Below are 17334 nucleotides of genomic sequence, written 5' to 3'. Positions count from 1 at the left end.
AGACATGTGGTGTGGCATCACAAACCAACCAGGTCCTCCAAACGTCCTTATTCATTACAGTCTGAGTCATAGGTAAGGTTGTAGCACTGTAAGTCAGACCACACCTGAGATTACAAGGACTTGATATCTACACGAGCACTATTACAGAAGGAAAAAGAGGGAGCTTCCATTTGGTCCCAAACAATAAGGGACCCACTAGACACGTTGTGATAGTTTGCATTAGGTATGTGCCAAGGTAGGGGTGCCAGAATCACATCACATCATATCAGGGGGACTTTATTTTCTAGCAGCACCCATGGAGATACACAGCTACATATGGCATCACAGAAAAAAAGCCCAATACTCGTTGCATACTGTATTTACATTAAAAAGTACATGTTCATGTAGATTTTATGCCCCCCTTACTAGATTGTTCTAAACCCCTCTGTTTCTTTTTTGATCTCTTTTTCCAAAATCTACAACAGTAATGATATGAAAGAAGAGTTTACACAGACGTAGACCTTTCTCATGTTTTCCCTAATGCCAAACTTATTGCAGCAATAAGTGAATAACTTAAGAACCAAAAACACCTGACTTTGTTTCTTTTCAAACAGGTTTAAAAAAATATTTGTCACTATTCCATGTGCATTTAACTGCATATATTACAAAAACTCAAATTACATTCAAAAAAGGCCATAGTATGAGTAAAAATTCACGTGACGCATATACAGATGCATAAGTGTTAACAGATTCTTACACTGGTGCGTCTTTTTTAAACATATCTCTGATTGTTGTGGTGTGCCTGGCACTTGGACGTCCATCTGCTGTAAGGCTGAGTATCTCAAAGCCTCTGCAGATAGTGGATTGGTTTATGTGTGCGGACTAACCTGAATAAGTGTCCTCAAAGTCTTGTAAGGCGAACCATTTTATCTTGCTCGATCAGAGACCTATCTGTGCTTAGACAGTTGGCTAATACAGGGAACAAAAAAAAACGTGCATAAGAAGATAATCTTTTCTGTTTAGAATTTTGGGGTATATGTTTTTTACTGTTGAGAAAGATCAAAGCTGTAACAGTTTATCCAGCGGTTGCAGGGGCCCAATCCTTGGTGCTTAAAAAAGGGGCATGTACGTGTGCGTTGTTTTCCATCACACATACAGGGAAAAACCTAACATCCCATTATCTGTTCTCTTGTCAGAGGTACAGACGCACCAGATGAATACAGACAATCAGTCACTTTTCACAAAGTTGTCAGATTGGGCCTGGTTTAATATGGCTGTTGCCAAGAGATAAATCGTAAGTGAGATGTTACCAATTAAAGCCTGAGCTGTGCTAACAGCCCAGGTGGTGCCACACAATTTACCACCACTGAAAACGGAGCAGGTTTCATTACTTGCTGCTGCAGCCATGTAATTGGGGCATCGCAGTGCCACCTAGCGTTACAAGGGGTAAAGGGCACACCGATGTCATCGTCGAGCCGTTGGGGCACTCCCAATTTCGGATTTGATGATCTGCGGGTGAATTTCCACTTCAGTTTATTTAAACGCTCTCGACTTTGATTGTCATCCTCCTCCAAACAAGGTAAAGTTTGCACATCGCCAATGGCAAGCCGTTTTATTCAGTAATCATGCGAGTTTACAAGTGATAATTTAATTTAGTGAAAAAAATAATTGTCACTTGTAGAAATTATTTTTTTACTAGCTGGAAGATGTGATTAAAACATTTTTTCATTGGTTACGAATGCTTAGTGGCACGTAGCAATTATGTAAGGGACTCTTTAAAAATGGTTCGATACCTGTAATTCATTAATAGTCATCGTCAAATGGGTTTGCTCATACACCCACAACACAAGAGGGAACCAAAGTTCAGCGACGGCGAAAAGCGACAAAGTGCGCCGAGCGGAAGTTTTAAGAAAAGTGCATTTCCTCCTCTCCACCCCCCCCCCTAAAAAAAAGAAAGAAAAGAGAAAACTCCGCCTCCCACGTTTTCATGCGTTGGCGCGCTTCGCTGCGGTGCTGCCGTGCTCCCCTCCCGGTGGCGGTTCACTCTATAGCGGGCTGACCAGAGAGGCTGTAAGGGCGGAAAACATGGCGGGCATGAGTGCGGCGGGTACCCGGTCAGGTTCGGCCGCCGGCCCGGTCCAACAGGGACTGAAGGAGGCGTTGATTGAAACTCTGAATGCTATTCTGTCCCCGGTCCAAGAAGTACGTGCAGCCGCGGAGGAGCAAATCAAAGTGTTGGAGGTGACGGAGGGTGAGTTGCGCTCTGTATGGTGGCTACGCTAAGGCTGGGTTAGCTTGCCGTGGGCTAGACACTCATTGTGACTTTTAAGTTATTCCAGCTAATGCGGCGTGAGTTTGTGTTACTTTATAAAAGCAGACCCCATCTGGACAGACGATAACCTCCCGTATCAACTCCCATATCGCCGCCGTTATCAACGAGTTTGTCCTGAAACAGGCCACATTTTCACAAGTTGGTGTCGGCGAAGTTAAACAGTGTTGAGAGCTTTGTGCCAACTTGAGCATTTGTCGGAGTTACGAGCTTGGTCGGTAGTTTAACCCATGTGGAGGTTGACGGATTCGATTACTGCACATTTACAAGGCGAAAAATGTGAACCGCATCGAGTGCAGAGTGAATGTGGACGCCGGCCTCCGGGTGGCATACTTGAGAAAATGACAGCAGACCATACAAACCCGACTAGCCTAGCCGCCAGTCCTCGCCCGTTGTTTGATTGCTTAACGTAACCAAGAGCAAATATTATTTTCTTTGAACGTGGGGAACGTAAACTAGTCTTCCCGCGGTTCAGGCACTCAGGTCGCATGGTGGTTGTGGTGACTAGCATTGATGGATGAAGTGACACACTTTCCCGCGAAGGTGTTTCCTATGGGATTGTCCCACGAATCCCGCCCTGTCAGCCAGCTTCCTCTTCCTGCATCAGCATCCATGGGAGTCTGGATGCTCGGCCGGTTGAAAGCACAAAAAGTCTATATTTCTTGTTGAATAGATTAAGCATTCTTAGCAATGTTTGCTCCCCTCCCCTCCAATTTACATCCACCTGTTGAAATGCTGTATTGTTGCTCCACAGGGCGTGCAAAGCTGACAAACTCGAACATGGGGAAAAAAGAGAAGATTTTATTATAGTCACACTCTTATGTCTCAGGATTATGAAAAAACAAAACAAAAACTAACAACAAGCAATTGTTTCTAAATGTAGTGGAAATTGGCAACAGACGGATATTTGGTTAAATAATACCCATCAGAAAGCATTGCCAGTCTTGCTGGTAAACGACCACAGGGGAGTTAATGGATATGTAGGCACAGGAACCTATGCACAGCTCCATTGTCCTTTCTTCCTGCGCTCCTCCGGCCGCCGGTAAAGGGCTGATTGTGCACACTGTCTGTTGGCTATACCGCAGTGTCGCGATGAGAATGACCCCGTCCGCTGGCCCCCTCTCTAAGGGAGCCGCAGTATAGACCTGTCAGCACTAACATTGTCTCCTGGCCCCTGATGTCACTCTTAGTTAAACCCAGAAACCGAGATGCCACAGGGATAAGGGTGATTTTGTTCCAGACCCTGTATTCGTCTGTCAGTGCATCAAGCCATTTCTGACTGAGCTGGTGCAGCACCCTGTGGGTTCTTAAACTAGTTTATTTCAGCCCAGTAAATGAAATTAAGCAAATTTAGTTATTTAACATTTGTTCAAAGCTCATGAAATAACATCAGTGTATATATTTGTTCCTTTTCCCCAAACCCTTACAAAAAATCATCTCCCACGTGAGTTCCCAAGAATGTAATTATAGAAATGCTGCCTTTGTTCGAAAGCCATTTCTTCTTTTACTTGGTGCTTCGTGAGGATTTTTGTAGCAGCCATTTTGTGTTACAGTTCAGTCTAGTTCTACATTTTATCGCACGAAGAAACGTCAGCCAAATGCAACAGATGTCTGTTATTTTATCTTTTCATGTCTTTACTTTTGACTTCTGTTGCTAGTTTTTGTTTTTCCATCAAAGCTTATTGCAATTCATAGGTCATGATTTAAGGGTGCATTCATTTTATAACTTATGTCCTCTGCTGCCCCTCAACTGTTTTCTGCTCTTGCTGTTCTGTTTGTTGTTGTAGAGTTTGGCGTCCATCTGGCAGAACTCACAGTAGACCCTCAGGGGGCTCTTGCGGTCCGTCAGGTGAGGAACATAAAGATAAAGCAAACTTTTTCTTTTTTAATTCCCCCAGCGATGGATGTTGTCTTTTTGGCTTTTGAGATTCAATCCAGGGCCCTCTTGCTGTGAAGCGACAGCACCAACCACTAAACCAACTCTACAGCGATTTCAGCAACATTTTTTGCAAATCTATTGCTTAAGTTTTTTTGTTTTTTTACATCACTCCTTGGTTGTCATGCTCTGCTGATCTTTGTCATCCTTAGGGCTGGGTGATATGAAAAAAATCAAATATGATATTTTTGACCAAATATCTCTATTGATATTTTGATATTGTAGAGATGACTATTAGTGCGCTCTCAAAATATTTACACAACGAAATTTCTGATAAACACTAATCAGTTTGTGGATATGATGTCCAAAAAGGTCGAGACAAATAATCTTAACAACTAGAACAAGCTAATAAGTTCAGAAAATTGCATCTTTTTATTTTAATGCAACTTTTAAAACAAGGAAAAGACAACTCTTATGTCATATCACGATATTACGATATCCAAAACCCCAGATGATATCTAATCTTATATCACAGTATCGATATAATATTGATGTATTGCCCAGCCCTGCCTTAACTGTTACAATTTTGGAGTGCGTGACAAACTTACATGTGTTTCTATTGTACACACAGTTGGCATCAGTCATTCTGAAGCAGTATGTGGAGACTCACTGGTGTTCACAGTCAGAGAAGTTCAGGCCTCCAGAAACCACTGATCGGGTAAGAGACTCACTCCAGCCTAAGTCTGAATTGTCATCTGTTTGTGTCTGTATAGGCTCCAATTTAGCTGCATTTTCATTTATGTAAAATCAGGAACAGCACATGTGAAGGTGAAGAGTGCTCAGATATGCCTGTAATGTGCAATTTTTATTAATCAAGTTGCATTTTATATAGCACTTTTCTAGCTGCAACAGCCACTCAAAGCACTTTATAATTAATACACACACACACACACACACACCTTGTTCACTTTCTTGTTTATGTTACTTACTTTTTTGTGTTAAGTACTGATGGATATTGTCAAGACTGTATTAGTCGTTAGATAGATGACTTGATTTAAACGTGAACCAGACTGCAAGGAAACTAACAGTTGGTCTACTGACCTGTTCTACTCTCATTTTGGCAACAGTACTTCTACAGTGACAGTCATAATGAAATGTGTTGCTGCAAATATGCTGTGTAAGCCTACTTAACAGATTTTCTCTTACAAATTAATGGGATGAAATTGTGGAATGGGAAATAGCAATGCATTTGCATGTATATCTGAAAAAAATAGATGTAAAGCTTAAAAAAGGCAGAACAGGTCACCATGCTTCATGTGGTAAGCAAGCAAGAAGCTTATCAAAAAGAACCTGGAGTGGACAGCAAGTGTTCATTTGAAATAAGATGAATAAAGGCCTGCCTTGGTGTAGGATGAAGGTAACTCCCCGTTGTCCCTCTTTTTCTCTCTTGCTCTAACTCAAGGCTAAAGCTGCCATCAGGGAACTGCTACCCGGGGGTCTTCGGGAGGCTATCAGTAAGGTCCGCTCCAGTGTGGCCTACGCCGTGTCAGCCATTGCCCACTGGGACTGGCCTGAGGCTTGGCCACAGCTCTTCACCTTGCTGATGGAGATGCTGGTCAGTGGAGATGTCAATGCTGTGCACGGGGCCATGAGGGTCCTTACAGGTAGGCAGTGAGAGGTAACCCCCAAACTGCATGTTAACACCTGCTTTTGGAAATGGTCAGTTAAAGGGGCAATCGGTGACAAAGTCTGGATGCAGGAGACTGAACCATCCAACTCGACTATCTGTCAGCGGAGAGGCAGAATTTATTTTTCCAAAAGTTCACATCTCTGTAGGCAGTCAGGGAAAAGAACAGAAATGTTGAAATTACATGAGTTTGCCGTTGCATTTCTTATTTGGACCATTTAGCGATACGAATGTATCTAATGTCTACACAAATGTTAAAATCAATGTAAGCCTGTATGCACACTTAAACTCCGAGAGAGTGTTTGTGCGTGTTTAAACTGCAACACCCTGTAATCATATTAAATTGTCCCACCCAGGTTTCCCATGGGGAAAAAAAAATCGTAACTGTCCTTTTCTAATGGAATTTGATCCCAGCCTCTCCTATTCTGCTCTGTTCATCTTATGACCTAATTTGTTTTAGTTTAAGCATTTTACAACAGCTCTCCTTGTCCCAAATTCCACAAACATCTTTGGAGACATGTTTTGAGCACACGATAATCTGACTCCCACTTTCTTTTTGTGTTTTTAACCATCCATTGTTTTGTGTCCAGAGTTTACAAGGGAGGTGACGGATACACAGATGCCGCTGGTGGCTCCTGTGATTCTACCTGAGATGTACAAGATATTCACCATGGCGGAGGTACTGAAACAGCCCTTATCTGTCCTGGTCTCAAAGTAGGAATGGAATTTATTTTTAGTATTTGCCTCTCATTCTTTTTAGTGGGAGGCTTGGTTTGTTCCCAAGCTAGGTTTTCCCCTTTGACATTTTGTTGAGAAGTTGCCACAGTGGCACATGCCAGCCACGAAACTACAGAGAAGGCATCAACTGAAAGCTGAAAAATACCTGCCAGTCAGAAAGCCTGAGGTAAGAGATGAAGTTGGAGGAAACAATAATTGTTAGCCGGCTAGCTTACATTGTTAAGGGAGGATGTCAGGTACAGGGAGGTGGACTGCTCACTTTGTACCAACATCTAGTCAGCAGGAACCACTGTCAAAGACAAATGGCAGCAGAGTCTGCTAGAAAAGCGACCAGAGCAAGTATGCCTGCCAATCATCTGGCAGTGCTCAGGAGAGCAAAAAGCAGATGGCTGAAAAGAAGAAGAGGGCAAGGTTGAGGCATACAGCAAAACAGAAAAAGCGGGCCCTTGAGACACTGGTCTAGGCCAAGGAGAAAAAATAAGGACAGACCCCTCTAGCTCTGTCACCTCCACCAGTCCTAAAGCATAGGATACTCTTTCAAATTCACATTTGTAATTTTTCTTTTCACATTTTAACATGGTTTCTGGCACAGAGCGGATATGGAGAGTAATAATTTTGAAAATAATTGTAATTAGTTGTGTACTTGGTTGGACTGCCCTTTGTTAATTTTCTTTGTAAATGGAGCGTGTCATATGTAAAGTTGCATTTAGTAATTCGTATTTTATTTTGCTCAATCTTGTAATTCTGTTAGCTTGTCACTAGCGCCAAAGTAATCTTAAAAGACATCAGAAATGAGCATTTAGTAGCTAATTAAAAAAAAAAAGTCTCCAGGAGCGCATACCCTCTGACCCCCCCTTAGTGAGTGTGTGTGTTTCTCTGCTCATGCAACCTTCCCACCTTTTTCCACCCCTAACCAGTTTGCATACCTGATTGTAGGTTTATAGTATTCGTACCCGCTCCAGGGCAGTGGAGATCTTTACCACCTGTGCCAACCTCATCTGTGCAATTGAAGAGCTGGAAAAGGTAAGGCTCGGTTAGCCTTCTCTAGCTTAGCCATATCACATTACCATTGTCGTTTCAGATAAATTTAATTTAAAGTTTGTCATTTAGCAGCTAAAGCTAGCTTTTATCCAAAGTGACTTGTGGGTCACCCAACAGGTGTTATAGAGCACTGAATAGTAATCATATCATTGCCAAGAGTGTGTGTCATATCAACTGCAATTAGTGTAAGTGCACAACGAGTCGATAACTGATAGTGAGCTGAGTAACTGGATTCAAATGATTTATTTTTGTATTCAAGTTGTTTGTTTTTGTGGCATGCGTTTAGGGTGCAGCTAAAGCATTAATCTTCCCCGTGGTGCAGCAGTTCACGGAGGCCTTTGTGCATGCCCTGCAGATGCCCGATGGTCCCTCCTCTGACAGCGGGCTCAAGATGGAGGTTCTCAAGGTGGGCTTTTTAGTGTAGTACGTAGCATCATGGGAGTTGTTGTCAAGAATTGCAGTCTATTCCATTGCCTACCAACACGGGGATTGCTGGTTCGAATCCCTGTGTTACCTCCGGCTTGGTTGGGTGTCCCTACGGACACAATTGGTCGTGTCTGCGGGTGGGAAGCCGGATGTGGGTATGTGTCCTGGTTGCTGCACTAGCGCCTCAGTCAGGGTGCCTGTTCGGGGGGGAGGGGGAAGTGGGGGGAATGGCGTGAGCCTTCCACACGCTACGTCCCCCTGGCGAAATCCTCGCTGTCAGGTGAAAAGAAGCAGCTGGCGACTCCACATGTATTGGAGGAAGCATGTGGTAGTCTGCAGCCCTCCCCGGCTCGGCAGAGGGGGTGGAGCAGAGATCGGGATGAGAAAAGGGGGGAAAATCCAAAAAAAAAAAAAACCCAAGAATTATAGTCGAGTGTGGCACACACAAACTAAAATCTGAAAAACAAAAAGCTGAAAGAAGAAGAAGACAGTTGAGTGTGGCAAATTGTTATACGTTCATTTTCTATATCATAAAAAGTTTTAAAATTGGACAAAACGTTAGAAAATTGTGAAAAAGTGAACCCTTGTACAGACTGCATGTGTTATACAGCTGATGACCCCAGTCAAAATGCTGATTGAGCTTTGAAGTTGGTGTTTTTTTGTCCCCCCCCCCCTCCTTCCTCTTCAAGGCGGTGACGGCACTGGTGAAGAACTTTCCAAAACCGATGGTGTCCTCCATGCAGCAGATATTGCCTATTGTGTGGAATACCTTAACTGAAAGTGCATCTTTATATCCTTACACCGTGCAGCAGTTTGATTTTCTAAGGATTTTTATGGTTTCCCCAAAGTCAAATAATAAGAGAAAATGTAATCAATACATACTAAACAAGAAGTGCAGTTAAGTTATACAATATATAAGATATGACAATAAGGATACTTTCCAGGAATTTGCATGTAAGAATGAGAGTTGGAAGGTAGACAAGATGTTTTTTTTTTTTTGGAATTTTATGTTCTTTAACCAAATCTTCACTTATGTGAGAACAGAGGTTAATTACACAGAAGAAGTGGATGACCCAGTAGACTCAGATGGTGGGCAATACTCTTATCACACTCAACCTCACTTAAACCTGCTGTGGTTTCATCATTCATTTCATCATTGTCATAAACATATTGATGCTTCAATTTCTTTGCACAGCTTGTTTCCAATACCCTTAAAAAAGATTCTTAATCTCAAGGCAACTTCCTGGTTTAATTAAGGTTAAATAACATTCCCTTAGCCCAGAGTCTTTCTCCTGCCCTAAAACTGCCTATCAAGAACATCATATATACATGTACATACATATACTTTGCCCTAACCAGAATCCATATTAACCCTCTACACACACATTCCTGTGTTTGCTTTTTTGTTTTTTTGTTTCAGCACACATTTGATTAAAGTACAATGGATTGCATTTTGAGGCACGGACTGTATTATCTAAGTAAAGTGTGCTGAACCAGTCCATTGATGTAATATGGCTGCAAGAGCAAGCTCTTGACCACTGGTTGTGAAATATATGGACTATATGTTCGTCAAATAATTTCACCCTTGCTGATGTCTCACTTGTGCAGGTGAGGTTTTGGGCTTTGAGAACTTGGTGTTCAGTATCTTTGAGTTTGTCCACACGTTGCTGGAGAACAACAAGTTTAAGAGCACTGTGAAGAAGGCCCTGCCTGAACTTATCTACTATATCATCCTCTACATGCAGATCACTGAAGATCAGGTGTGTGTGTGTGTATTTTTTTTGGGGGGGGGACTGCCTGTGTAAGTGATCCCTTCAATGCAAATGCCTGTAGCTGCCTTAAACATGAATGTTTAATTGTGTACCTGAGGGTGAACTGGAATTGCATGTTACCCTAGGTCAATGCAGGTCATGTTGCATAAATGCCTCGTTGGCGACGTAAACCCTCTAAAAGGGAAACCTCAGTTGGTTTCCAAGTTAGATTTTGTTTTTAACTCCGCATTCGAAAGTATAAAGTCAAGGTCAATAATGCAACGGATTCTTAGGTGATTAAACTAAGAAAATGTACTCGCAACTGTAAGCTACCATAAAGGTCTATAGACTTGTTTGAAAAATACAGCTTTCTTTTTATGAAACATATGCACCTAGTCTCTAAGATAAACATTCTCTATTATTATAATTATTATTTGTTGATCCACCTTGCATAAGTGCAGCATTCATGTGCATTTGAACAAGTTTAATTGAAGTGTGTAGCAGAAGTTCAAGTGATGACTTTATAAAGAAGGAATTTGTTAAAACTGTAAATACACTGGCTATACATTTACATAGATAATTACTGGTATGTTGCCGGATGGCTTGCACTTTTCTGTTTCCAGATAAAAGTTTGGACAGCTAACCCTCAGCAGTTTGTGGAGGATGAAGATGATGACACCTTCTCCTACTCTGTCAGGATCTCTGCTCAGGACTTACTACTGGTAAGAGTAGCGTGTATGATTGTTAAAGCCATTTCTCTCCTCTAGAGTGGGGAAAAATGTGACTGCTCCAGTTTAAAGCTGATAATAAGATCGCTTGTTGACTGCAGTTAATCCCCTACTTGTTCCTTATGGGATTTTGCTGAAATTGAGCAAGAGCTTTGTTGTCTGTCTGTTGCCATTGTTGCACAAAAGGACCCATTAAGTCTTTGTGTGTTGTGAGGTAAACCTTCAGCCCAGAAAATGGCTTGACTTAGTATGCTTGGCTTTCTAACGTCACATGAGAAATTTTGAAGGATGAGTTAACCTTACAGACCCAGCAGCATTATCAGGTGTCAGAATAGTATGGTTGTTGTAGTCATGACAGTTATTAGTGCAGTGCAGTGAAACACCAGCTCGCGTTTGCACTCAACAGTGAAATTTGAAAACCAAAATTAAAATCATGTGAAGAATATACAAAAGGTAAAATATAAATCTAAAGGCAGAATATTCAGAAAAAAATAAACAGCTACAGAGTATACAGAGAATACAGAGTAGCCCCCCCCTCTTTTTTTTTTCTCCCTAATTGAATCCGGCCAATTACCCCACTCTTCCGAGATGTCCCGGTCGCTGCTGCACCCCCTCTGCTGATCCGGGGAGGGCTGCAGAGTACCATGTCTCCTCCGATACATGTGGAGTCTCTAGCCGCTTCTTTTCACCTGACAGTGAGGAGTTTCGCCATGGGGACGTAGCATCAGAATACTTTATTTATCCCCAAGGGGAAATTGAGTTATATTACAGACACACACGCTCTAATAACTAAAAACTAACAAGATACAAGATAAGAAAATAGAAACGGAAACAAACAGAAATAAAAGTTAAATAAGAAATAGAAATAAGAACAAAGTATATCATCAAGCATGGTGCACATAACACCCTATCTATACTGCACTACCGCAGCACACAACAAGCAGCACAAAACAACACAAAACTCAACAGGGCCAATCCAGTGACCATTAACTCAGAGTGTCTGACAGTCTGAGTCTGAGGGAGGAGTTGTAAAGTTTAATGGCCACAGGCAGGAATGACCTCCTGTGGTGCTTTTCAGCAGAATAAGTCTATTACTAAAAGTACTCCTGTGCCCAACCAGCATGTCATGGAGTGGGTGGGAGACATTGTCCATGATAGCCCGTAATTTCAAGTGTCCTCCTCTCAGAAACCACCGTCAGAGAATCCAGTTCCACACCCACAACGTCACTGGGCTTGCGGATCAGTTTATTGAGCCTGTTTGCATCCGCTACCCTCAGCCTGCTGCCCCAACACACAACCGCAAACAGGAGAGCACTGGCCACCACAGACTCATACCACATCCTGAGCATTGTCTGGCAGATGTTGAAGGACCTCAGCCTCCTCAAAAAGTAGAGACGGCTCTGTCCCCTCTTGTAGAGGGCATCAGTGTTCTTAGCCCAGGCCAGTTTATTGTCTACATACACCCCCCAGGTACTTATAGTATTCCACAGTGTCCACACTGACCCTCTGGATGGAGACAGGGGTCACTGATGTCATGTCTCTCCTCAGGTCAACATCCAGCTCCTTTGTCTTAGTCACGTTTAGCTGCAGATTGCTCTGCTCACACCACGTGACTAGCGCGTGGGAGGATCACGCTATCCCCCCCCGAACAGGCACCCCAACCGATCAGAGGAGGCGCTAGTGCAGCGACCAGGACACATACCCACATACCCACATACCCACCTGCAGACACGGCCACTTGTGTCTGTAGCCGGAGGCAACATGGGGATTCGAACTGCGATCCCCGTGTTGGTAGGCAATGGAATAGACCACCATGCTACCCGGATGCCCAAAGTAGCCTTTGACTGGAACTTTCTCTTACTAATCCATAAAACAAATCTCGCTGTTTAAACTCCGGTTAAGTTCAACTTTTCTGTGGGCCAAACACTCGTGATGACAAATGAATATCAGTTGCAGAGTTACTTTTCAAACTGATGATTTTAAGGTCCTACCCACACTGATGTAACTGGATCAGATCTATGTGCAGTGGAAATTGTGCTGGTTTTAGAGTGAATTATGATTACAGGTGAAGAAAGGACAGATGATTAGCAGACATCTGTACCAACACACAGGCCTAGAAGAGCATGCCCCTGCCCTTACCTCCTCCATCCTTCTCCCACATGGACAGCCTCCTCAACACAGCGTTAACATTCAAGTTTAAACTGCGAAACAAAAACAAAAAAAAAATGTCTCGGCCTTCAAAAACGATTGGATAGCAATTGTTACCATTAACTGTATGTTCTGTAGTCGGAAATCTGAGCTGCCAAGCAACGGTGATGCTGAGAGCAGTGGTCAGAAATGTACGGTTTTCACGTTTGCTACAGTTGCATAGCTATGCGTGACTTGCCCGCACACTCTCAAGTTGACTTACACTCTGTGAGGATGTATAATGAATGTAACCTTTAACCCCTACCTGCAGGCGGTTGCGACGGAGTTTCAGAATGAAAGTGCAGCAGCGCTGGCGGCGGCAGCAACCAGACACCTCCAAGAGGCGGAACAGGCCAAGAACAGTGGCAACGAGCACTGGTGACTTATCCGGCTGTTTGCTCTCTCATTCATGGGCTTTCTTTTGTTTTTTGTTTTTGTCACTCTGTTTTCTTTACTCACACACGCACACTCATTAACATGCACCATTTATGATGTAGGTTTAATTTATTTTTGTTGGGTAGGTAGGGGTTGGGGAGTGTAGAAATACAAACTGGGTTAAAGCGATGGTTTTCCAAGGATAATTACCAAACCATGGCAACACATAAAAAAAGAGAGTAAAAATAACTTTTAATTTGTCTTTCTCTCTTTGCGTCAGCCTCAATCTCACCATCTCTCTCTTTATTCTGTATATTTGTTTTTATAGTCTACATTTTTTATTTTTTACCAGGTGGAAGATCCACGAGGCATGTATGCTGGCCCTGGGCTCTGTGAAGGCCATCATCACAGAAAATGTGAAGAATGGCCGTATCCAGTTTGACATGCACGGCTTCCTGGCCAATGTTATCCTTGCTGATCTCAACTTGACTGGTGAGTCCTCCATGAATTGATCTTTGAAAGGCTTACAGTGAGTTGTGTATGTTGGGGAAACAATCTGTTGGCCAACACTGAACCAGAACTCTGGGCTACCGTTAATTTTACAACTGCTGGAATACTTTTCTTATCAGTCTCTGAAACTCGATAATGAAATTTGGAAAATGGAAATTTGTTTGTTGTCTTAATATTGTGTTACCTCATCCTTCCATATCTATCCATTCATCCATCTTCTGCAACCAGTTTTTACTGTGGTAACAAGGTCATCAGGGTGACCCAGACATCCTTCTCCATGGCGACTCTACACTCCATGGCGAACCCATCTATACCTAGTATACCTCCAAAAGGAGATTTGACCCTTAGAGAGACCTTAGACAACTTTTCAGTTTGTTGGAGCAGCAACTGGACTTTGAGGTTCTCCTGGATGGCTGAGCTCCTTACCCAACTATGAAGGACAAGCCATACAGCACAGGAGTAATTGCTGAGAAATCTGCATTTGCAATCCCTATTCAACTGTCAATCGTATGACCCCATCTACCCTCACTTGTGAATAAGAACAAACAATATATAAATGCCTCCACCTAGAGTGCTGCTTCTTGACCTTTTTATTTTAATTCTGTTGTTTCTTCGGCGCTTTGACAAGTAATCATCTAGTATAAGTAGATGGTATTGTTGGTCTGGATAGCCAAAGGAGTAATTACTCAAGTACTTGGTTAATGAGGGAACTATGCTCACACTGTTGTACTGTACTGATGTATATCATTTTTGTGAAACAATCACAACGTGTTTCAGGGTTTGTTGGTAGCTACAGCAGTAATAATTAGAGTGGATATGGTCAAAATATTCATAGAAAGGTTGGTCAGTTCTGTTCTCAGAAACATTGATTTAAAGTTGGTGTTGGAGCAATGCACATTTGCTGTTATGGGCCTTGTGTTTCAGAATTGTAACCAAGTATTGTTCGCTTATAATGGCGACTGCTGCAGCTGTTTGATGTGGACACAAAGCGTATGTCTCCCGAATCTACTTTTTTATATTAAAAAGCACAAATTTAGGTTGAGGAAGCCCCCACACACACACACACACACACACTAAATATGAAAAACGGGCCGTGTTAACAGGATCCGTGTGTAGTTTCTTAAGTCCTACACTGTAGTTTCCTTCTTTTTGCTCCCCTGATACCAAAAGAAAACTGTACAGTATAACATTTTCCATGAGATTTCTGACCTATGAACTGAGACAACAATTCAGTGGAATGCGTCATTACCTCGCATTTGAACAGGCCATAAAATGTATTGCTCCAGTTAACCACACCTTTCCCATTACTGGCACTCTTTTCCAACATCCCCAAATCTACCCCTATCCACTTCACAGCTCTCTCGAAGCCCCTACAATGGAAATAAGTAGAGCCTGGATAGTTCATAAATGTTCCCATGGTGTAAATTTATCACCACCACATGTAATATTTCCATGACTAGATTACCCTCTCTGTTGTCTCACAGAAAGCTGGTGCTTAAATATGTCACTTGATGTGGTAATAAATTAACACTACTGGAGCGTTTATTAAGTGTGCAGATGTGACTTTTTCCATTATAGCCGTGATGTTAATTGACTTTCCACACATTGAATTTGGCGCCTGTTCTCTCTCCCCATCACCACCACCAGCGGCGTCTCCATTTCTGCTCGGCCGTGCTCTGTGGGCGGCCAGTCGGTTCACTGCGGCCATGTCTCCTGAGCTCATCCAGCAGTTCCTCCAGGCCACTGTCAGCGGCCTCCATGACAGCCAGCCGCCCTCTGTCCGCATCTCCGCTGTCAGGGCCATCTGGGGGTGAGCAGCCTAGAGGGTTTTTTTTCCCCCCCTATGTTCTTGGAAAAAAAATAAGTTTAGCTTTGGGTTTAAAAGAAGTGTAATACAGAGTCACAAGGGTTTGGCCAATAGATGAAGACGTTATCCATTATCAGTGTTTTTTGTTTTTTTGGGGGGGGGGTAATTTCTGCTCCCTCGAATGTTCAAGGCGTCAAGTGGGAGTCGAATGAGCGTGTATGAATAGTCACAGTGGAACATGCAGCTAGGGTTTTTTCAGGATATGTGTCCTACGTCAGACTACCCAAGCCCACTTGTTATTCCCACTTCTTCCCTCATTTGGAGGCTGATAGTGTTCGCTTTGTTCATTGTCCAAAGTGTTTTTGAAATGGCCAATGTCTGTCATCCTTTATGTGTGTACCTATGTTGATGTAATTTTAAGGATTTTTTTGGGGGGGGGGGTGACATGCACCGTTTAGTCTTATGTGCTGTAAAGCTATAAGGACCATTTTTATGGTAAAATTTTGCCGGTTTAATGTGACACCTTCCACTCCCACTCTACGGGATATCTAATGGGGATAACACTTGGGTTTTATAAATCATTCCAATTTGTTGTCTTGGTGAGATTCTCAAAGTATGTTAGAAATGGTGTCCATACCTTTTTAAAATGAATGCCCACCCATGAAGCTAGATCCTCTTCTCTCTTTCCTCTCCTCCTTTGACTTTCACCTCTCATCCTCTCCTCCTACCCACAAGGCCGGCAACCAGCTGGACCTTATCTTTGCTAGACACTGCCCTATTTCCAATCTCTCTGTTATTCCCCTCCAGCTCTCTGATTGCTATTTCATGTCCTACTCTCTCTACCTCTCTTCACCCCCCACAGCCCTCCCCCTACCCACATGGTTTCCACCCGTAGACACCTCCGCCCTCGCTCCGCCACTGATCTTTCTTCCTCTGTTACCTCTATCCTCCACACACCTGAATCTTTCTCTCTCCTACCCCCTGACACTGCAACTGATCTTCTCTCTTCCGTCTCCTTTTCTCTGGACAATCTCTGTCCCCTAAACTCCAGCCCTGCACGCCCAACTCCACCTGCCCCTTGGCTGTCCGACTAAGTACATACTGACAGACAGAGCCTAAGAGTGGCAGAGCGCAAATGGAGAAAAGGCAAACTCTCAGAGGACCTTCTCAACTTCCAATCTCTTCTTTCCACTTTCTCCTCCTCCCTTTCTGCTGCTAATGCTACTACTACTACTACTTTCGGCTGCTCCCGTTAGGGGTCGCCACAGCGGATCATCCGTATCCATTTCTTCCTGTCTTCTGCGTCTTCCTCTGTCACACCAGCCACCTGCATGTCTTCCCTCACCACATCCATAAACCCCCTCTTTGGCCTTCCTCTTCTCCTCTTCCCTGGCAGCTCCATATTCAGCATCCTTCTCCCAATATACTCAGCATCTCTCCTCCACACATGTCCAAGCCATCTCAATCTTGCCTCTCTTGCTTTGTCTCCAAACCGTCCAACCTGAGCGGTCCCTCTAATATAATCGTTCCTAATCCTGTCCTTCTTCGTTACTCCCAGTGAAAATCTTAGCATCTTCAACTCTGCCAGCTCCGCCTCCTGTCTTTTCGTCAGTGCCACTGTCTCCAAACCATATAACATAGCTGGTCTCACAACCATCTTGTAAACTTTCCCTTTAACTCTTGCTGATACCCTTCTGTCGCAAATCACTCCTGACACACTTCTCCACCCACTCCAACCTGCCTGCACTCTCTTTTTCACCTCTCTACTGCACTCCCCGTTACTTTGGACAGTTGACCCCAAGTATTTAAACTCAAATGCCTTTGTCACCTCCACTCCTTGCATCCTGACCATTCCACCGTCCTCTCTCTCATTCACGCATAAGTATTCCGTCTTGCTCCT

At 43.2% G+C, this 17334-nt stretch overlaps 1 protein-coding gene across 2 annotated transcripts in view; it reads left to right on the top strand.

The window, feature by feature from the left end:
• Positions 1–1982: 1982 nt before the first annotated feature.
• Positions 1983–17334, top strand: part of ipo9 (importin 9) — a 55767-nt gene continuing 40415 nt past the window's right edge. For both annotated transcript variants that reach the window (XR_008809874.1, XM_056275262.1), the window contains exons 1-14: positions 1983–2230; positions 4096–4157; positions 4816–4902; positions 5647–5848; positions 6462–6550; positions 7546–7632; positions 7937–8056; positions 8766–8866; positions 9107–9165; positions 9685–9836; positions 10451–10549; positions 13014–13120; positions 13470–13609; positions 15275–15437. Coding sequence is in view for 1 of the 2 variants with exons in the window: in XM_056275262.1 (XP_056131237.1) it covers positions 2065–2230; positions 4096–4157; positions 4816–4902; positions 5647–5848; positions 6462–6550; positions 7546–7632; positions 7937–8056; positions 8766–8866; positions 9107–9165; positions 9685–9836; positions 10451–10549; positions 13014–13120; positions 13470–13609; positions 15275–15437 (1634 nt within the window). In the remaining variant the exon portion in view is untranslated. The remainder of the gene's footprint in view (positions 2231–4095; positions 4158–4815; positions 4903–5646; positions 5849–6461; positions 6551–7545; positions 7633–7936; positions 8057–8765; positions 8867–9106; positions 9166–9684; positions 9837–10450; positions 10550–13013; positions 13121–13469; positions 13610–15274; positions 15438–17334) is intronic.

The sequence above is a fragment of the Lampris incognitus genome, chromosome 2 (genome assembly GCF_029633865.1).
Source record: "Lampris incognitus isolate fLamInc1 chromosome 2, fLamInc1.hap2, whole genome shotgun sequence".
Lineage (NCBI taxonomy): Eukaryota > Metazoa > Chordata > Actinopteri > Lampriformes > Lampridae > Lampris > Lampris incognitus.
This window is presented reverse-complemented; position numbering and strand designations above follow the sequence as displayed.